At 42.2% G+C, this 18,304-nt stretch overlaps 1 protein-coding gene across 3 annotated transcripts in view; it reads right to left on the minus strand.

Moving 5' to 3' along the window:
* LOC138207034 (neural cell adhesion molecule 2-like) overlaps positions 1 to 18,304 on the minus strand; it is a 233,042-nt gene that overhangs the window by 51,649 nt on the left and 163,089 nt on the right. For all 3 annotated transcript variants that reach the window (XM_069164020.1, XM_069164019.1, XM_069164021.1), the window contains exons 3-5: positions 13,799 to 14,005; positions 9,641 to 9,784; positions 7,789 to 7,926 (exon numbers count right to left, since the gene is read on the minus strand). In XM_069164020.1, coding sequence (XP_069020121.1) covers positions 7,789 to 7,926; positions 9,641 to 9,784; positions 13,799 to 14,005 — 489 coding nt within the window. The remainder of the gene's footprint in view (positions 1 to 7,788; positions 7,927 to 9,640; positions 9,785 to 13,798; positions 14,006 to 18,304) is intronic.

Here is an 18,304-nt window from a genome sequence, read left to right on the forward strand (position 1 = left end):
GGCAGGTGACAAACATGGCACTCAGAAATAAGTGCACTACCCGAACACCTGAGGCTGAACATGAGCCAGCGGAGACTCATTACTAGACAATGCAACTGAAGACAAACTAATAAAAGTAAAAGTCGGGTTGAAGTAATTTTTTTTTTACAGGAGGTGGGCGACATTCTTCCTCGATATATTTATCAGATAGTTTTTGTCTATTAAAATACCCGACACTTCATCACGATGACACAAAAATAATATCAAAAATCCAATATTTCCACAAGTCTGACCTGCTCGTTAAATTGCAGCACAGTCGTGGACGCACTGTGGTTTTAAGTTGAGGATCATGAACCTGCTTGAGACTTATGTTGTAATCTGCCTTATTTCCTGTCATCTCTCTACTGTCAAAAAGTCCAATAAACGGTGTCTGGATATCTATGCTGAGTGGGTGGAAACCTGTGCAGTCTTTACTGCCGATGAGAAAGCCTGTACTGCATGTTGAAACGTCACCAACCCCTCCTCGTTTCTTCTTCTTTTTTAGGGAAGCGCTACTGAAAGCTACAGAAGACCCTTTCCTCTGCAAAGGGAAAATGAGCAAAGCTCAGACAACAGCATCAGGACGTGCCGTATTTGTCAATTAGTTCAACCCCTGCATTTGCATAATGAGATCTGATTACAGTGTGAGCAGAAACAGGATAATGAGAATGCCTGTTAATGCCGGGTGTCAATGCAAAGGCCTGTGATCGGATGTTATTCTCCAGATAGATACAGACCAAAATATTTTAAAACTTGCAAGCGTAAATGAGATCTAAACTTGCAGAAAGTGTAATTCACAACACAGCAGGTTACTGTGCAGGTTCTGTGACTTCTGTTTAAAAGCACTTGTTTGCTTGTAATTAGGTGCCAAATGATAAAACAATTACACTGAGATATTTTTTAATCAGCTAATTTACAACTTACAAGAAAACACAGGATCAGCACATCCCACACAAAGAAACGTTCACAAGAAATCACTTAAAAACCTGTCTAAGAATTTGTTAAAATCTGGCTCTTCTAATCTTGCAAATAAAATCCTACTTAACAGATGTTTGCATTTGTGCTCAATATGCTTTATTATAACTGGCAGCTACATGGTGCTATTATTATTTCAGCACGATTTGTTTTCCTCTGTTCAAACAGAAAGGGTTCAGAGGCGTTAAAGGTGTCACTTTGTGGGAAAACAAAGCTGACTGGTTTTATATTCCAAAAATAGTCCTCGTTTATTTGGTGTGGGAGCTATCGTATCGTTAATGAATTGAATTTGTCCGCCACGTGATGTCATCTGGAGGGCACTTATTCCACCTAGGTGTGAAACCAACTCGGTAAAAGATGGAAATTAAATATTAAATGTGGCTTAAAGTCTGGTTTTGATGAAGAAGAGCGGTGAAACTGGTAGGAAAAGACACATTTTACATACTTGGGATAATAGATAGGAAATTCTTATCACAACAAAGCATCCTCGCAGATACCTAATGAACCAACGCTGCAGTGTGCTGTAGTCTTTCTTAAAAGATCAATTACACTAACGGCACCAGTGTGTATCGCTATGGAGACAAAAACTCTTCACGGTACATCTAAATTGCACAGTGTCTGATCTAATGGGCTGCCTCATGTTGTCTATGTATCATTTGTCCTTAAAATGTTTCGTATTCATATTTGTCTGGAAAATCGACACATAAAAGGAAACACAGGCCAGAAGCACACACACACACGCACGCACGCACGCACGCACGCACGCACGCACACACACACACACACACACACGGACACAAAGACACACTCATCAAGGTGTGTAAAGCCTTTCAGGGATAAAACTGGCCCAAGCGAGAATCAAACATGATGAGTCCTTTCCAATAACACTGATGCAGCGAGTGAGAGGAGCAAGCATCTGCCTGACATGATAACCATTGATTTGCACGCCAAAAGATCTCCATTCTCCAGTGTCCCTCTCTTCCTTTGCAATACACTCCCACATCTGTGAGGCTTGTTGAAACAGCCCTGTTAATGAGACACACTGCCAAGCAGAAAGACTTCAAAAGAGCAGATCAGCAACAGGGTTTAAGCATCCAAGAAGAATCTGGCAAGCTTTAAGAATTCTTCATGTATTAGTCATATCCTTGAAACTTCAGAGGCTCGGTGGAGATAATGCGAGGTTTACAGGCATCTTCCACAAACATGGGCATGACACTGTAAATATATTTCAAGATACAAACTCGTCTGGACCGCTTCAAATGCATTCGTGAGGAGCTGGAGGACGTGTTGTCTGTTAACCGCTAATGGGCTTCGAGGAAGCGCGGATCGCCCGTGTTTAGAAGTCGTGAAATGTTCTCGGTAAATGTCACAAATGTATCACACCTACTCGAAATTGAGAAAGTCCATGTTTTGAGAAAGACCTTCGCTGCGGTGCTTATTAATTATTTGTTTTGCCTTCTAGTTAAGCACACGAGCTGGACTTAAGACCGGCCCTGATTTAGAATCAGAGATGTAACATGACCGAGAAGTGTATTTATATTCTCTTCTTGAAACAGCCGGTGGTTATGATTGATGTCACTGCAGAATCATTTAAGAATTCGTGAAGGACACAGCCGGTAGTTTCCACTGACAGCTGAAAAAGGGGAAAATTGTGGCTCTGGTGTGTGAGCGAGTGAACCGACAATTAAGTGGATGTGTCGAGGAAGGATACAAAATCAGGAAGTTATTTCCATTTTGTATGATCATCGGTTGCCATAGAAACAAACTGTGACTGCTGTAGCTACAGCTGGTCATCAGATTGCAGAAAGAAGTTTGATTAAAAAAACAACATGTGACTCTATTGAAGAGCTAAAATGAAAAGAGGAGACATGACTTAAGATGTTGGCCTATTTAATGATCAATCTAATCTGTATTGAAGCAAAGCAGTAAAACATTTTGGAAAATACAATTACTTTCACATCTACACTGTAAAACTACCTCTCGTTGTTTGCCCGTCTTTGGACCAGCAGCTTTTAGTAGTTCCTGTAAGTAAGTATATTAAGCATATTTCCCATCATGTTGAACTATTCCTTTAAGTAATCGAGAAAGCTGATTTGGTGTTTATGTCTCTATCTGCTATTGGTATTGCTCAGGGGAACATCTGAAATATGAAACATTCGACATTCTTCAAGCCAGCGAGCTGTTTTGCCCTCAGGTTGATTAGCCATCGAGTGGGTGGCCCCCTTCACTCGATACGCCATCGTCCTCATCTGCGGTCTGCTTTGATGATACACTGGAGACTGGGAGCTGCAGCGGGTCAGCAGAGCTCCATGCGCTGCATGCTTATAGGCAAGAAACCACCCTTTTTATCAACTAACCTATGAATATTTATGCCTTCACACGGGGGGGAAAAGTATACAGCAAGCTATTTCAGCCCTTGCTTTCAGGCATAATGTCTTCCTGCATGACTGGTCAAAGCAAAGTCTGTTGACACGTCTCTGAAATACTCAACACCGACACTTCTTCTTCTGACAAGCTGCATCAAAGGAGCAGCATGACGTGCTACTTCGTCAGTTGATAAATACAATAACAATCAAAGCTATTGTAGCACTTTTAAAAACGTTGTTTTCTATTGACAGCCTGTTCTTGAGCGGGTTTGGAACCGAGCTGGAAAACACGTTTCCCTTTCCTTGACAGCATTATAGAACAAGACTCCTCGGCTAACTTAAAATAAACCTTAAAATAAAGCCAGCTAAGAGCTCCAAGTGCTTCTTAAGCTCCCTTCAAACATGCAATACTCACAACTACTGGATTTATCTGTCAGATATGGGTGTCTAATGCATAAATGTGATGCGTGTTGATCTCCTGCACGTATTATATGATTTCTTTTTGCTGAATATTCATAGTTTCATCAATATATCTGGCATTATTTTGTATTTATAGTGCAAAAGTTGTCATCATTCATTAAAAGCTGCTTGTCTTAATGTGTCTAAATAAATCAGGAGTCCTAAAACTCCTAAATCTCTCCCTCCACTGGGTCACAGGGCAAATGTGAGGGGTGATTCATGAGATTAATTAATTGGTCATGTTCTCCTGCACTAAATTAAGTTCTTTTTTTCTTTTTTTTTTTTTAAGAAGAACTGAGTTTGCTGGACTGCTCATAACTTGTTGATGGCTTACTCAAGGGGCTCACAGGCTGAAAAGGTTGCAAGCTACAGTCATTAAACGAGGTGAAACTTGATGATCCGGTGTGGAAATCATGAAAAATGCTCCTTATAGGATGGAACAGCACGCAGATAAAACAAAAAGCTAGCAGAGACTTTACGAAGCTGTCCAAGTACATTTCTGCAGAAAGGTGTCCGTATTCAGCTTTCTCCCTGTCGGCTGTCACTGCTGCTGTACGGACAAGAATCCATGTCCGGTCTGATTTTGGTACAAAAGATTGATTTAGGTGCTCCATGTTCGCCCTCAGGACAGGAGGAGGAGGCCAAACATGCCCTGTAGCTGCATCTGTTTAGTCCTCATCCTTTCTTCCATCTTCTACCTCCTGGGGTCTTCAGACAGACTAAAACTCTGGTTCTGCCTTTTTTTGTTGTTTTTGTTTTACTTTACTGCCATCTCCCAAGGCGCCACAGCAGAGAACGGTTCAGTGTCTGTAGCTGATTGATAAAGCATGTAATCAGTTGCACTCATTGACATACCTGAGGCCCCGAGCAATCTACTCTATTTCCATCTGCTCGTGTTCAGGGTCTGTGTTGTTCGACCAGTCCAGGTTGTTATCGATACAGTATATTGTCTGGTTGTCCCTGTGGCTTCCTTTGGAAATCCTTTGCAAAGATGGCTCTTCTTGCTCCGCCTTGTCTTCGCAATTACACTCCACAGATGGGACATGATCCTTGTAAAGTGACAGGCCCGATGACTGAAAGGCTGCCGTGCAGGAGCAAGTTTTGAATTGTAACCTGTTCGAGCACCGACAAAAATAGTTCTCCAGAGTGAAAAGATATGCAGCTTCAAGGTTGGAAGTGGAAATGATTTGCATTTGGTTGCTTGCGCAAATGGCTGAGCCTAATGGCTGGGGCAGAGGTGCAACACGCCTTTCCATAGATAGATGATCATCACAGGCCACCTTTGGGACGCTGTAGACTCATGAGAACAAAGAAGCTGCTGCTGTGCAACAAGCAAATTCCTGCATGCAAGATTTATCAGTTTGTGGTCTGATCTGGTGAGTGGAGCCACTTTGGTCGTCTGCCTTCATCTTTCACATAACTTCACATGTTGACAAAGATGAGAGGGAAGAGAGGGAGGTGTGGTTGAGCATTACCATGAGGAGCGGAGTGGATGACAAAATACATTCTCAGACAGCTCATATTTTCCTGCCCCATGACAGTAGGTGGCATTTAAGTAAATGTCCTTTCCATCTCTGTCACCTTCAGACCAACTCTCTGTCCCCGCTTTCATGCCAGCTTAACTAAAAGTTTCTCTGAGCCACGGGACAACTCCTGCCTCTGAAATTAATGCCAATTTGGTAGGGTGGGGAAAGAAACTTTTCAAATTTAGTTGTATGAAATGCAATAAAAAATATCTCAGAGAAAGAAAAACATCAACCTGCAGTAGCAAATCTTCAACCTACATTTGTAGGCAGAATACCAAGCTGTGTAGACACAATTTGCACATCCAGCAGACACAGAGCAATGTGTAAAATTCATGTGGGAGGTGTTTTTGCTTTGTTTAGGTCAAAACAATCTTCTGAAGTATTCTGGCTATTTAGCACTTAGTACTTTGCTTTGAGTACTTTTTAAATTCATGAGGAGCAAATGTTGCTTCCACAAATCAACTTTTATCTCCTTCAGGCTAAACTTTAGGGTCGTATTAGTGTGAGAGTCTTCAGGGTTCGACAGAATGAGTCTCCTTGAGGCAAAGTAAAGTTCACTTTTAAGTCTTTCCCTGGTGGTGTGACTCCTTCAGAGGGTGAACTCCTCTAAGGACGTTCACCAGCCGCAGCCTGTCCCGTCTCAACGCCACATGGCGAGTGTCGTGTCGCTGCAATAATAGGTCGTGCCTCATTGAGCAGGCTTATTGGATCTTCCTCAGAGGTGAGGTAAGTGGTGTGCTAAATTGAATGCAATTCATAGTTTTTGGGCGGAGGGTCGCTCTGCTGATACATTAGGTGTGAGAGAATTACATAAGCACAGACAATATTGCAGCTGTTCAAGCGTTACAAGACTCTTGTGGCCTTAGTGAAATCACATTTCAATCACTTCAGCAGTCTCAGGTGACTCACTGTAAATGAGGATAAATGAGAAAATTAAAATGACATCCTTCGATTTTTGGGCCACAGAGCCCAAAGCCATCGCTTAATTGAAATGTTCAATCACACTAAAGAATAAAGAGAATAAAAAATAATAATACAAAAATCAACCTTGGAATCAGAAGCTGAAAGAGCAGCGCTCAGTCAGTGGAGCTGAATCTGTCAAAGCTGACAACTATGTTCTGATACTACAACCTAAGGTCCGTGCATTCAACGCGCATTTCCAGCTCAGCTCCGGCACATCAGTAGGTGTTGTTTCAGACTCACTCACTAGACGAGCGTGCAGGTGATCAAAACACTGTAAACAAGATCTGAGATGTGTCAGCTTCATGCTATAGTAGTCTTCGTAAGAGGCTCAACAAATTTAAGTGATCATCAACGCGCTGACAGCTTACGATGGTGCAGCTATTATTCTCTGTGTCTTCAGCTTTATCAACAACAAACTATGTGTCAAAGACAATAAAGGTTCCTTTCAAGTTAACAGATTATTGTGAATTAATCAAAGCCTGTGAATGTGACCTTGATTTATTCTATTTTCTTTTGCAGTCACTTGGAACAGGCACCGCTGCTCCTCAGTCCTCACTCCTTGTATTTTTAACCTTGAGCACCTGCACCTCCGTGTAAGTGCCAGAATGAAAATAATGAACGGTGTTCAATTTGGAGAACAACAACAACAGCAACAACCAAACTTGTGTATGCAGAGAAACTCAGTCCCTAATGCATGCTAATCTGTTGACACTGTGTGAAGAGGAGCATGTGTCTGCTCAGAATCTGAATGGATTTTCTTGTTAGTTTATAGCATCAAAGCTCCACAGTGAGTGAGACCTTTAGGTCCCAGCCTTGTTTGGATGTTTTTTGTTGTATTCAGTGAGATGTAGATTATTAGTTACTTAAAAACATGACTGTTTTTTCTGCGCTGGGTCACAAGTGTTTTGTGCATTTTTAGACTCAAAGAAATTCAGAGGAACATGAATGGAGGTCTGGAGATGTAAACAACCTAACAAATAGCTGAAGGTTGCCAGCCTAGCTTTAGCACCACTTGCTGACAATGGAGGGAAGGTCGTCTCCCGAAACGGAAATTCAGCCATTCCTAAAGCTTTGAAGAAACCTGACACATGTTGGAAAGACTGAAGCATTATTATAAATATTTCAGCAGCAAGTTTTCCATTTTCTGAAAGGCCAGGTGACGTCTTTTTTGCTGCAACCAGCATTGGCACACATCCATTGTCCTGAATGCAACATCCTTCCCTCCTGGCAGATTTGATTTGACTTTCTAGTGTGACGTTGCAACGAGCGCAGCCTCAAAACCTCATTGTTGAGGCGATCACTCTAATCCATCCCACTCCTTTTTTTTTTTCTTCTGTTTGTTGTGCACACTTAAGTGTTCCGAAAACTTTCTCTGAAAGGTTTCTAAAATTTCTCAGAAGTACAAGTCCAAATTGCTGGTGTAATGACGCACGGCATGACGTAGAACTGTAGTCGTGCAGCTGAGTGTCCTTGTGACTCACCGTTGACCACCACAGCGATGTCCACAAAGTCGATCTCCCCTCGAGCCTCCACGCTGGCTTCGCAGCGGTACACGCCCTCGTCTGCCTTGGTCACCTGGTGGATCTGCAGGGTATTGTTTGCCAACACCTGGAACCTGCCTTCACAGCACGGGTGAAGAGGAGGACAGACAGAAAGACAGACAGAGAGAGAGAGAGAGAGAGAGAGAGAGAGGGAGAGAGGGGGTGGGGGGGAAAGGAAATGACAAAAGAACAACAGTGTATGATAGAGAGAGAAGTGAGATAAGAAAGTTAGGAAAACAGCAGGAGAAAATTGCCATCTCCACTCTTCAGTAGTTAGACTGTCAATCTTCACTTCAGCACATTTACCTGATAAAGTCCACGCAGATAAACACTCATGCAATTACAGTTCCACACAGTCTGCCATTGTGGCCACGGAGAGATTGGCCGACGCGTCGAGGCCTCTATCTTATTTCTCTCAAGCAAAGATATTTATAACCATGCATCGTAATTAGAGTGAAATGATTAAAAAAAAAAAAAAACTTCTTCTTCATGTTTCATCATCACCGTGCTACTGAAGATGTGAATTTCAATTAAAAAATGTGACAGATTCAAGGGGTCACTCTTTCTAATCAGTGCTCATGCATGCATTTTGTCTAGAAGAGGATGGAGAAGCGGTGTAGAGAGTTGTTGTAAATCAGGGAGGAGGAGAAGCAGAAATAATTAATCCTACTGGTTCTTACTGTTGCAGCTGCCTCCTATCAGGAAAGAATATTACTGAAAGCGAATCTGTCCTCTGAGTGCTTCTCTTCAACTATCTGTCTATTCTGTGGAAATTAGCTGCACCGCTCTCTAGATATTTAACACTATTACAGCTGAAAAAGGGTGGGATTACCAGGAAGAGCTTTCCAAATGATATACATCAGTTTTTGCTCAAATGGGATGAAGATGATTTGCAATGTGATTGTGAATTATTGCAGGGAGAATTGGCAGTACCACACGAATACACCCATTTTCTGCCATTTCTTTTTTCTAAAGATCCAGGCTGCTGGTTTGCATTTCATCTCATGGGAAGCCACGTCTTCGAATGTCACCGTGCAACCGCTCCATAATCCAGCCGCTCAGTCGCTTGTTAACATGATTTCTGTCCAAGTTCGATGCCTCCCCCTGGGCCGATGGGGTTTCTATTCATGGAATTTTATATCCTTGTCTTATTGTGAAGCCACACAAAGGAAGCAAATAGCATTTCCTAGAGAACTGTATTTCTGGCACATTAGCAGTCCTTTTCAATGAGAGAGACAATCGGGCACATTGGGACTTGTGAGCACTTTTCCTCTCAATGATTGAGTGGCGTGTTTACATTCAAAATATATCACTTTTGAGATTGTTGCCTACTTGGAACTTTTATTATCGTCATAATTTACTGGAATATTTAAAATATGTTACACAGCTTGGTAATGCGAAGCAATTTACTTTCCTGCTATTCGAGATTACAAAAGAAACAATTAAAGGAACGTTTTTGTCAATAACATTAAACATTTATGACCAATAAACAACCAAAAGGTAAAATTGTTTATGCTGTTATTCTTTTAAAAACTCCTCAAACTCAGATAATCTGCTTCATCACATTTGACAAACCAAACACCAATTTTCTGAACTTCTGTTTTATGTAACTTAACGCTTTTTCCTGTGTGTAACTATGTATATCACAAAGCAGTAAGATCAGAGGTGGAATTTAAATCATCTCCAAATATTCAGCTCTCAAACAAATGCATAAAAAAAAAAAGGAGAAAAAACAACAACAAACAACATAACGGAGACAATGTAAACTTGAAAGCAGGTCGTAAAAACTCACTGTGGTGCTCCTCAGTAATCTCTTTGTCCTGGTAGTACCACACCACCACGGGCACCGGCGAACTGATGACATCACACACCACCTCCGCCGTCTCGCCGTGGCGGAACTCCTGCGGTGACTGAACGTCCCGGAATGTCAGCCTCTCTGTGAGATCAAACAGGGTTAAGATTTTTATTTTCTTCCCCGAGCATTTACAATAGTTTACTGCAGTCTGAACAACGAAAGGAAAATAAGAAACTGCCGTGCTTCTACTGTCCACTTAACTGGGGCTGTTTTGAGACAGAATATAAGATGAGGTGGTGGAAAAGTTGTTTTAAAATACATTTGCTTCCAATTTTCTGTCTGGACCGCATCATGCAAGGGAAGTCTTTCCTTTTCTAATGTAGTTTTCTAGTTTTGTTGATAATACAGGTTTAAATTGTACATTGCTGTATTGAAACCTCAATAACAAGTGCTTATAAAGGGGGGGGAAAGAGAGAATAATATTTTATAATATTTTGGCTGCCTAGACACAATAAATTGGTTGCACTTAATTGCTGGTGGATCATTCTAACCTACTTCTAATCTTTTATTTTAAAAGATCTTGTGATTAAATCCTCCAATTTCACTTTTTGGATTTCTTAAAAATCCAACTTTATTGTGCCAACACTGAGTTTACAGCCAATTCACGCTAGCAGTTCTGCTAAATGCAGACATATTGTCTAGCATGTTCCCAAGCAGCTTAGCATTTGCATATTTAAAACAAAGTACGGCCAAGGCTGATGGGAACTTTTGCTAGTTTTGGCCATAAATGAAAGTACTTAAATAAAAAGTGAAGCAGCCCACAGTGTTTTTCACATTTCATCCTGTGCAGGGCATTAAGGTCTGTCGCAGCTTTATGGAAATTGATGCAATACTTTTTGTTGTATTTTAGTGTCCTAAAGAGGTAGACCAACCAACTAGATTAATGTGCAGCACGGCACATAATACCCATCAGTTCACACTTAAAGTATTTGGAAACAGGTGTACCAGAAACAATGTGCTCACTGGAAATGGTCGGGTAGCTTTTGTTCAGAAAATCCAATAAAACAAAAGCTAAATCCCTCTTTGAGTGTTTTCTGGGACACAGACAAGGCGATTCTGATGAAACAGCAGTGCACATAGAAAAGTGTCTGTTTCACTTGCTGCCAGTCATAACCATTACATAAAATCAATGCGCAGAGATGTGCTGCAGCCTTTCTGTTGGCAGAATTAGACAAAAACAGCCTTTGATTCACTCTATCCTGGTTTCAGAGCCGCTTCAATAATAGAGTCCACTTAGTGCGGGTTTGAGGCTGCGCCCTCCCTCCTTACAAACATTTGGTGTTCCGACAAAGTGATTTTCATGAGGACACCGTTCTTGGACCAAGACTTCCCCACAAACAGCTCACGATACCTCTTCGAACCCTGCTCTCGTTTGGATAGCCGGCTTTGATGTGCGTCGGGGCTGCTGCCGCGAGCGCCGCAACCACCTGCGTGTTATATTGTGAAGATGTGAATAAATCAGTGACAGCTCCCATATCAGTCCTTTCCGTTAGCGGGGCTTCAGCATTAGCATTTCGCTGTGTGATTTATGCCAGGCTGCTCCCTAAAATGAGCTTTCACTCCCAGACTGCACCCTCCGCCTGTGAACGTGTCTGGCATCTCAGTGTCTTCATTAACTTCAAGGATGCTTTCGCATGTTTTTGTCATTCACTCTGTTGGTTTCTTATCATCCAACTCCATTTGTATTCTTTATATTTCTAAAATCGGCTTTCACTCCCTTTGCCTCGCTCTTAGGTTTGAACACTTCTGGCGTCACTTGTTCCCTCTGTTTGTATCCATTTCCTGTCTCTTTTGTAGTCACGCTGCTCTACAAGAGAATCAGTAAGGGAAACATCCTCTCCAGAGTAACACTCTGCTGCACACTTGACACTAGTGAATAGAGAATATACTCAGTGCTCCGGAGTTTCTCCTCCGTCGTTCGCCGAAACATCACTGCAAAGATAACTGATAAATTAACGAGCCTATTTTCCCGTCTCAACTGGGAGGCAAATCTTTTTCTGCTCTTACTGGACAATTTCACAGGTTTGGGAAAATGAGCCTATGCGACATTATGGGTTTTTTACATTAATAAACTGAGAGAAATAAAAGGAGCCGGCCAAGACTTTGTACTGGCTTATCCTATTGTGAAAATGAAATACGGTAACCTGGTGTGGCACCAAACTAGAGCAATTAAGTCAAAGCAAGTTTGGCTTTTTACCACGAGTGAAGTCAAGATATCATTCAGGACATTTAGTTTTTAACTCAAAAATGTTCTCAAAATTTGAGGGAACCTGAATGTATTGACTAAATTTCATGGCAATCAACAACAAAAGCCAACGCGACAGACCTTCATAACTGTTGGCGGAGTCATTTCTAGTTGTTGTGTGATGTTCATCAAAGTGCAACACCAGTTTCAAATTGAAAACAGATCTGCTACTCCACGTAGCATGATTATATCTGTCCATTGTGGGGATGTCAGCAGCTATGGAGAGGATGTCGAGGCTCTCCCTCCCACAGGTCATGAATTTCGTGTACAACATGTTGTCGCGCGCTGGTCCTCACACCGCCTGAGGACTCATCGCCTGCTCCGGCTGCGCGCTGGCTGCGTGGAGCTTTAGGCAGGTTTTCATCCGCATGCTGCTCATGCAATCTACACCGAGGGCCCGAGTGAGCGATGCCCAGTTGCTATGGAAACAATGGTTTTAGGGAGCTGGTTATGTGGTGAATGAGGCGAGGGCTGAACGGTGGCAGGTGTGATTGAGGCTGTGATGTCTCCCCTAATGGTTCACTGGGAGAGGATGAAAAGGCAGCCACACAGCAGGTTATGATTTCCAGAGTGTGTGTACACATATAATTGTGTGTGTGTGTGTGTGTGTGTGTGTGTGTGTGTGTGTGTGTGTGTGTGTGTGTGTGTGTGTGTGTGTGTGTGTGTGTGTGTGTGTGTGTGCGTGCGTGTGTGCTTGCGTGTCCTGTCGTCAAATCCCCGTACCTTGGCGATTCCGCCAATTAAACCTGGTTCAGACTGCTGATCAAAGCCCCGGTGATGTGGGTATTTGGGTTATTCACAGCTCAGAGTTCACTTGGATCTTATGTAATCTTTCTCAGGGTATTTTATGTATTGTAATGCTAATCCATTTCCTGTCCCTGTGCTACCTGTGAACAGAGGGTGTTATTAGTATTGGGCTTTTTTTTTTTTTACCTAAATCAGGCTCCAGCAATGATTTTAGAAACAGACTAATCCAGGCTGCAAGAGAGCTGATGTTTTGTAACTGGTCTCAAACTGGTGTTTTGGGACTGAATAATATACATACGCTGCCTTGATCTGTCCACAAAGGACTCCTGAATCTGAAATACATCACTAATATAAACTCATTTTATGTTCTATACAGTTCATTAACCGACATGGAGATCTAAATGCTCTTTTTAAACCTCCTTTATGTTGCAAGGAGTAAAACTTTTGTGGAAAAATCCTGAGTCCTTTCATTATTAACATTTTATATGTTAGAAACTTAAATCAACCTTTAAACCGCCGTTGTTTTTATTCATTGCTGTTTGCAGGATATCAAAGCACTGAGCGGTCAGGTGTTGATCTCGGTGTCTCGCTCAAGGACGCAGTTAATTCACCACTCGCCGTGAGGATGGAATCTGTGACAGGACAGTCCATGTGACCACCGAGCCCCCCCTCCCCCGCCTTATAACATTAAGCTTTGCCCAGGATATAGTGATGGGTCAGCAGGGCAGGTTAGCCTCAGTGCCACATCCCTCATTATTCCTGGCAGGATCTGCGTCCCATGGCATTACTAGCTGTCATTATATTTTAATCACAAGAACGAGTGTAACACACACACTCACACAAAAGCCCCCACACAAAGTCAAAGGTACACGTGGACCTGGAATGCATGAGCACACAGACAGAGCTAACATCTCGAACAGCTTGTGGCTGTGGATGAGGTTGGGAATATGAATCAGCTGGCTTTCCCCTGTGATCAAACGCTAATGCGGGAGGTTTATTCTCTTCGTGTCCTCATGTCTAAATCTCTTCGGGAGGCAAACACAGAGCATCTGCAGGTAAATGTGTGAATGCGTATGTGTATGCACGTTATCGGGCCAGCTTACGGTAGATCTCCAGCACGACCGAGGCCTCCTCCGTGTGGCCGCTGGCGTCGGTGGCCTGGCAGCGGTAGATACCTGCGTCCTCGATGATGGCGTTGTAAATGATGAGCCTGGATCGGGACATTTCTGAGTGGAGCGCCATGCGCTTCGAGGGCAGGATACGCTCGCCCTGGGGGTTGTACCACTCCAGCCTTACTGGCTCCCCGATAGCTGGTAGCAGAGAGAGAGAGAGAGAGAGAGAGAGAGGGAAATAAACTGATTGTGATGAGTATATTTTACTCCTCTCTACAAGGCAAATCAGGTTCAGGTCATAATTCAGTGTTTACATTCACTGCTGAGGAAAAAGCTGTTTCCATAATTACGCCCACTGAGGCTTTTTTGTACACTTACATGTACATTTATTATTTCCTTCGAAACGCTTTGCCTCTTGTTGACTTCCAATAACATCTTTTATAAATTGGTTCAATAAGTTGCACCTGCAATCTTCCACTGTTGCTGGATAAGCCCATTTACTTTGCATCTCAATGTACAATGACACTGCTCAACCTGCACACACACACACACACACACACATATATATATATATATATATATATATATATATATATATATATATATAATAGTCCCCTGCACAACTCCCGGGAAAGCAAACTTTCACTGAGTGAGTAATTGAATTATTTGAGGGATATTTCCACCCATATTAAACAGCTTAAAGTCTAGAGGGACACTGAACACAGAGAGATAAAAGGAGAATCACCTGTGAGAAACAGAGTAGAGTAAGCCTGATGACTGATTTAAAATCAGCTTCCCACTGATGAGCTAAGATTTAACCAGTCTTACAGTGTCAAACACTTAAAGAAATAGTTTTAATTATACACACTGAGGCAGCCAACCACTTCCAGATTTTAAAATAATCCACATTGGATGCACTTTGGGGAGTCTGCCAATGAAAGACTTTCATATTTTCTTGATGTATTTGACAAGAGGTTTTATATATCAGCGCTGAAATTTTCGTTGTATCATGCTGTAATGGGGCGGACGACCTGGCTGCCACCACATGTGAATTTAAGTTTGCACAAGAGCAGGATTTAGTGCGTGTATGACGATCTGGAGATCTACAGCACAATTTTATTTGATATGAATGTAGCAAATGTCACATTTTCATTTGGTAGCGACTGTAAGTGGTTTTGTTTTATTTTGGGTCCACAGAAGAGCCAAAACTACAGTTGTTTACACATTGTCTATGCATAGATTTATGCAGAGTTTATACATGAAGCTCTTGGTCTGAACTCATGCGCTGTGTTTATGTACTGTTAGTGCTTGTTTTACTTGATTTAGATACGTTCAAGCCCTTTCAGTAAGACTAGGATTATAATCTTTGTTGAAAACCTACATCCATTTAAATACCCCAAATCAATTTAACGCTACTTTCGTATTCAGAGAACATTCAAGAAATAACGGGCCCTGAATATATTGTTACCGATGTCATTTAAATTATAACAGGCTACACACTTTTACATTTTACTCGGTGTTTGCTTTGGTCTGCTGAGCTGAGGATCGTCCAACGTTGCTGCTGGAACAAGTCGAGGGAACAGACGGCCTGAAATTATAAGATTATGTCATAATCTTGGATTTACATAGCTAATAAGTCTGTGAAGCAATAGGGACATATGTAGGCTGTAAATTCTCTCGAAGATTTCTAAGATTAGGCACAGTGTCTGTATCTGTGCACACAAACACGTGCAGACACGTAGGCCTGATTAAAAGCTAACTAGAAGCCGTATTTAAATGGTGTCCATATGTCGCCTGTGAAACATGAACTCATCTGGCTGCCGTAGAAGATAATAGAATCAGCTGCTAGCTGCAGGTGCCCCACGCCTGTAAATTCTGCAAATCAAAGTGTCAGTGTGGACGGCCATTAGTCGGCCTATCAATCAGCCAGGACCTGGAACAGGAAAAGAGATCTGAAACCCAAATGTCATATTGGGAAAATGGCAGCAACCACTTGCAAAATATAACTAAGAGAAAAAGAGCAATACTCTCTTTTTCCCCAATAACTCAATAAATAAGGTTTGTAATGGTTCATCTCAACAACTCCCCGGTGTGACTGTGGGGAACGTCAATAAGGTGAAGCACGACATAAAAGGCATATGATAAAATAAAAGTAGCTGATTGACACATTTTCCTCTTTGTGCCTGTACTTGCAGGCTTCAACTCACAGTCGCTAACACTCATCATCATCACCACCACAATATTTCCAGCCGCCATCAGCATCACGCGGTCGGCGTGTGTGTCTGCTGCTCGTTAGTTTCAGGGCCAACAGATCTGATGAGGCAATCAAACCGGAGTGTTGCTGAAATCGTGTTGCAGTACAAGCGATTCTCCTCCTCGCGCCGCTTCCCACTGGAGCCTCGTGGTTCATGTGGGTACTTCTGGGGAAAAGATAAGTGTCTGGTGTCGCTACAGGCGCCGCTTCCTACCTGTTAGCATTACAACGTTATCACCTCATTCCATTTTACAGTCTGTTGACAGCAGAGACAGTTAAATATGTTCGAGTTGATGCAGCTAGCATGGTGACAGGCCGCGTGCTTCACGGATGATCTGAGAAGACAGGAGTGTGTAGCATGCTGCCCTGTTTTCTTCTTCCTTCTGTGTGTCTTTACAATTGCATGAAAAGCTGGTAGAAATTTCTGCGAAAGCGCTCTTAAAATCTGCATAAGCTCTGGCATTATTACTGATTCCTGGCAAGAGAGAGCGCTTGATGACTGACTCCTCTAAAGGAAGAGTGGTAGGACAATGATTATCACTTTCCTGGGTGCTTGCAAAATGCCTACATGCTGTAGCAGCGTCCTGATTGATCGTCGGCCTTTGCTGGCTGCAAAGGAAACCGACAGCTCCGCTCAGTTCCGGCTTAATTTTGACATACACATGGAAATAAAATCAGAACGAGCAACAAAGCTCTGCATGTGAAGGGTATGTGCCGCAATGTTTATGATCCTCCGTGGCAGTGAGGGAGCAGTGTAAAGTAACAGAAACACTGACGTGATCTCCTCGCCTCCTACACAAAGCAGACTATTGACTAGACGTGCACCTTGGTGCCAAAATTAGCCGAGCACAAGCCCGATGATTCCCAAACCTCCGCAGTCGCTGGCACTGGAGCCTTGGTAGTAATGGATTTAGGTCTCCGGGGAAGTAGATAGCTGAAGAGAGCAGGAGCTGAGCTGGTCAGCGTGTACATAAGTGAAGCTTGACATGATGTCAAAATGAATGGTTACATACTTATCTCTGTCTCCCTTTTCCTCTCTGTTTACTCATTAATATCTGGCCACTAGGTTTACGCAGGTCTACTGGGACAAGTGATGTAACCATCCCTACTTTGGTTATGTGAAGAAAACCACAGCGAAACATAATAGTTCTTGGATCTTGTTGGGGTGCTTTTGTAGATGTCTCTGTTTTCTGTTGCAGCCAACACTTGTTCTGGCTCTCTGCCACTTCAGCCACATGGGAGGTTAAACCCACACCTGAACACCAGTTTATCCACCTCCTCATTTGCCACGCCATGAGCCCCGGTTCATTTCAAATCACAAAACGCTCTGGGTTTTGTTGTTGTTTGTTTCCTTCCTACCAATCTCCAATTGCAAATTTCAAAACTGAATGTAAAGTTGAATACATGTAGAAATCATTCCTGTAATTATGTGCTTGTTTTCAATGATTGCTCACATTTTTTTTTTTTTTTGCTGACATTGTTGTCCTGGTGATTTAAAAAAATATGTATTATTTCAAGGGCTTTTGAAGGAAAAGCAATTTCTTTAGACGAGGATTTTAGATTTCTATTTGTTGCATGCTGCTTTATTCAGTAACATAAAATGTTAATAAAAACAAATGGGTAACAAATGGCGATGCGACCACACAGTGTGCAATGTATGAATACGAAAAGGATCATCAGGTCCAAACTCAGTAGAACAGTGAGAGGAGATTTTGGACGGGCCTGGGCAAGGAGTGTGTGGTGTTGTTTCAGGAAGTCCAGTTTCTATAACAGATACATGAACAGTCCATAATACAATGAAAATATTTTACATCTCTGGAAATTTATCATTTTATCTTACGCTGCTGCGGTTGCATATTAAACAGGACAAATACTGCTGTACATCGGATGCTGTGCCCTTTGTGTTTGCGTCTTCCCTGCCTCACGTGTGCCTTCATTAAAATGAATGAGAGGGCTGCCTATTTTCATGCAATGCTAGCAGGGATGAATGAACGTGGCCTTATGCTGCTTGTGCCTCTTTTTAAATAATTGTGTTTATCTACCAGCAGAGATCCGGATATGCAGGACCTGTGCTAAGAAGGAGCTATGCTGTTAAGGTATTACTGTGCATGTATTAATAGATGTATTAGTAAATGACCAAGGCTTGTTTATGGTCAGATTTATCTGTATATACCAATAAAACACCCTAATTAAGGGCATCAATGATCAATTGAACACAATGTACACCGCTGTTGTGGATACAC

Source organism: Embiotoca jacksoni, unplaced genomic scaffold, assembly GCF_022577435.1.
Source record: "Embiotoca jacksoni isolate LCO1_2020_lvr unplaced genomic scaffold, fEmbJac1.0.p SCAF_30, whole genome shotgun sequence".
In the NCBI taxonomy this organism is placed as follows: Eukaryota; Metazoa; Chordata; class Actinopteri; family Embiotocidae; genus Embiotoca; species Embiotoca jacksoni.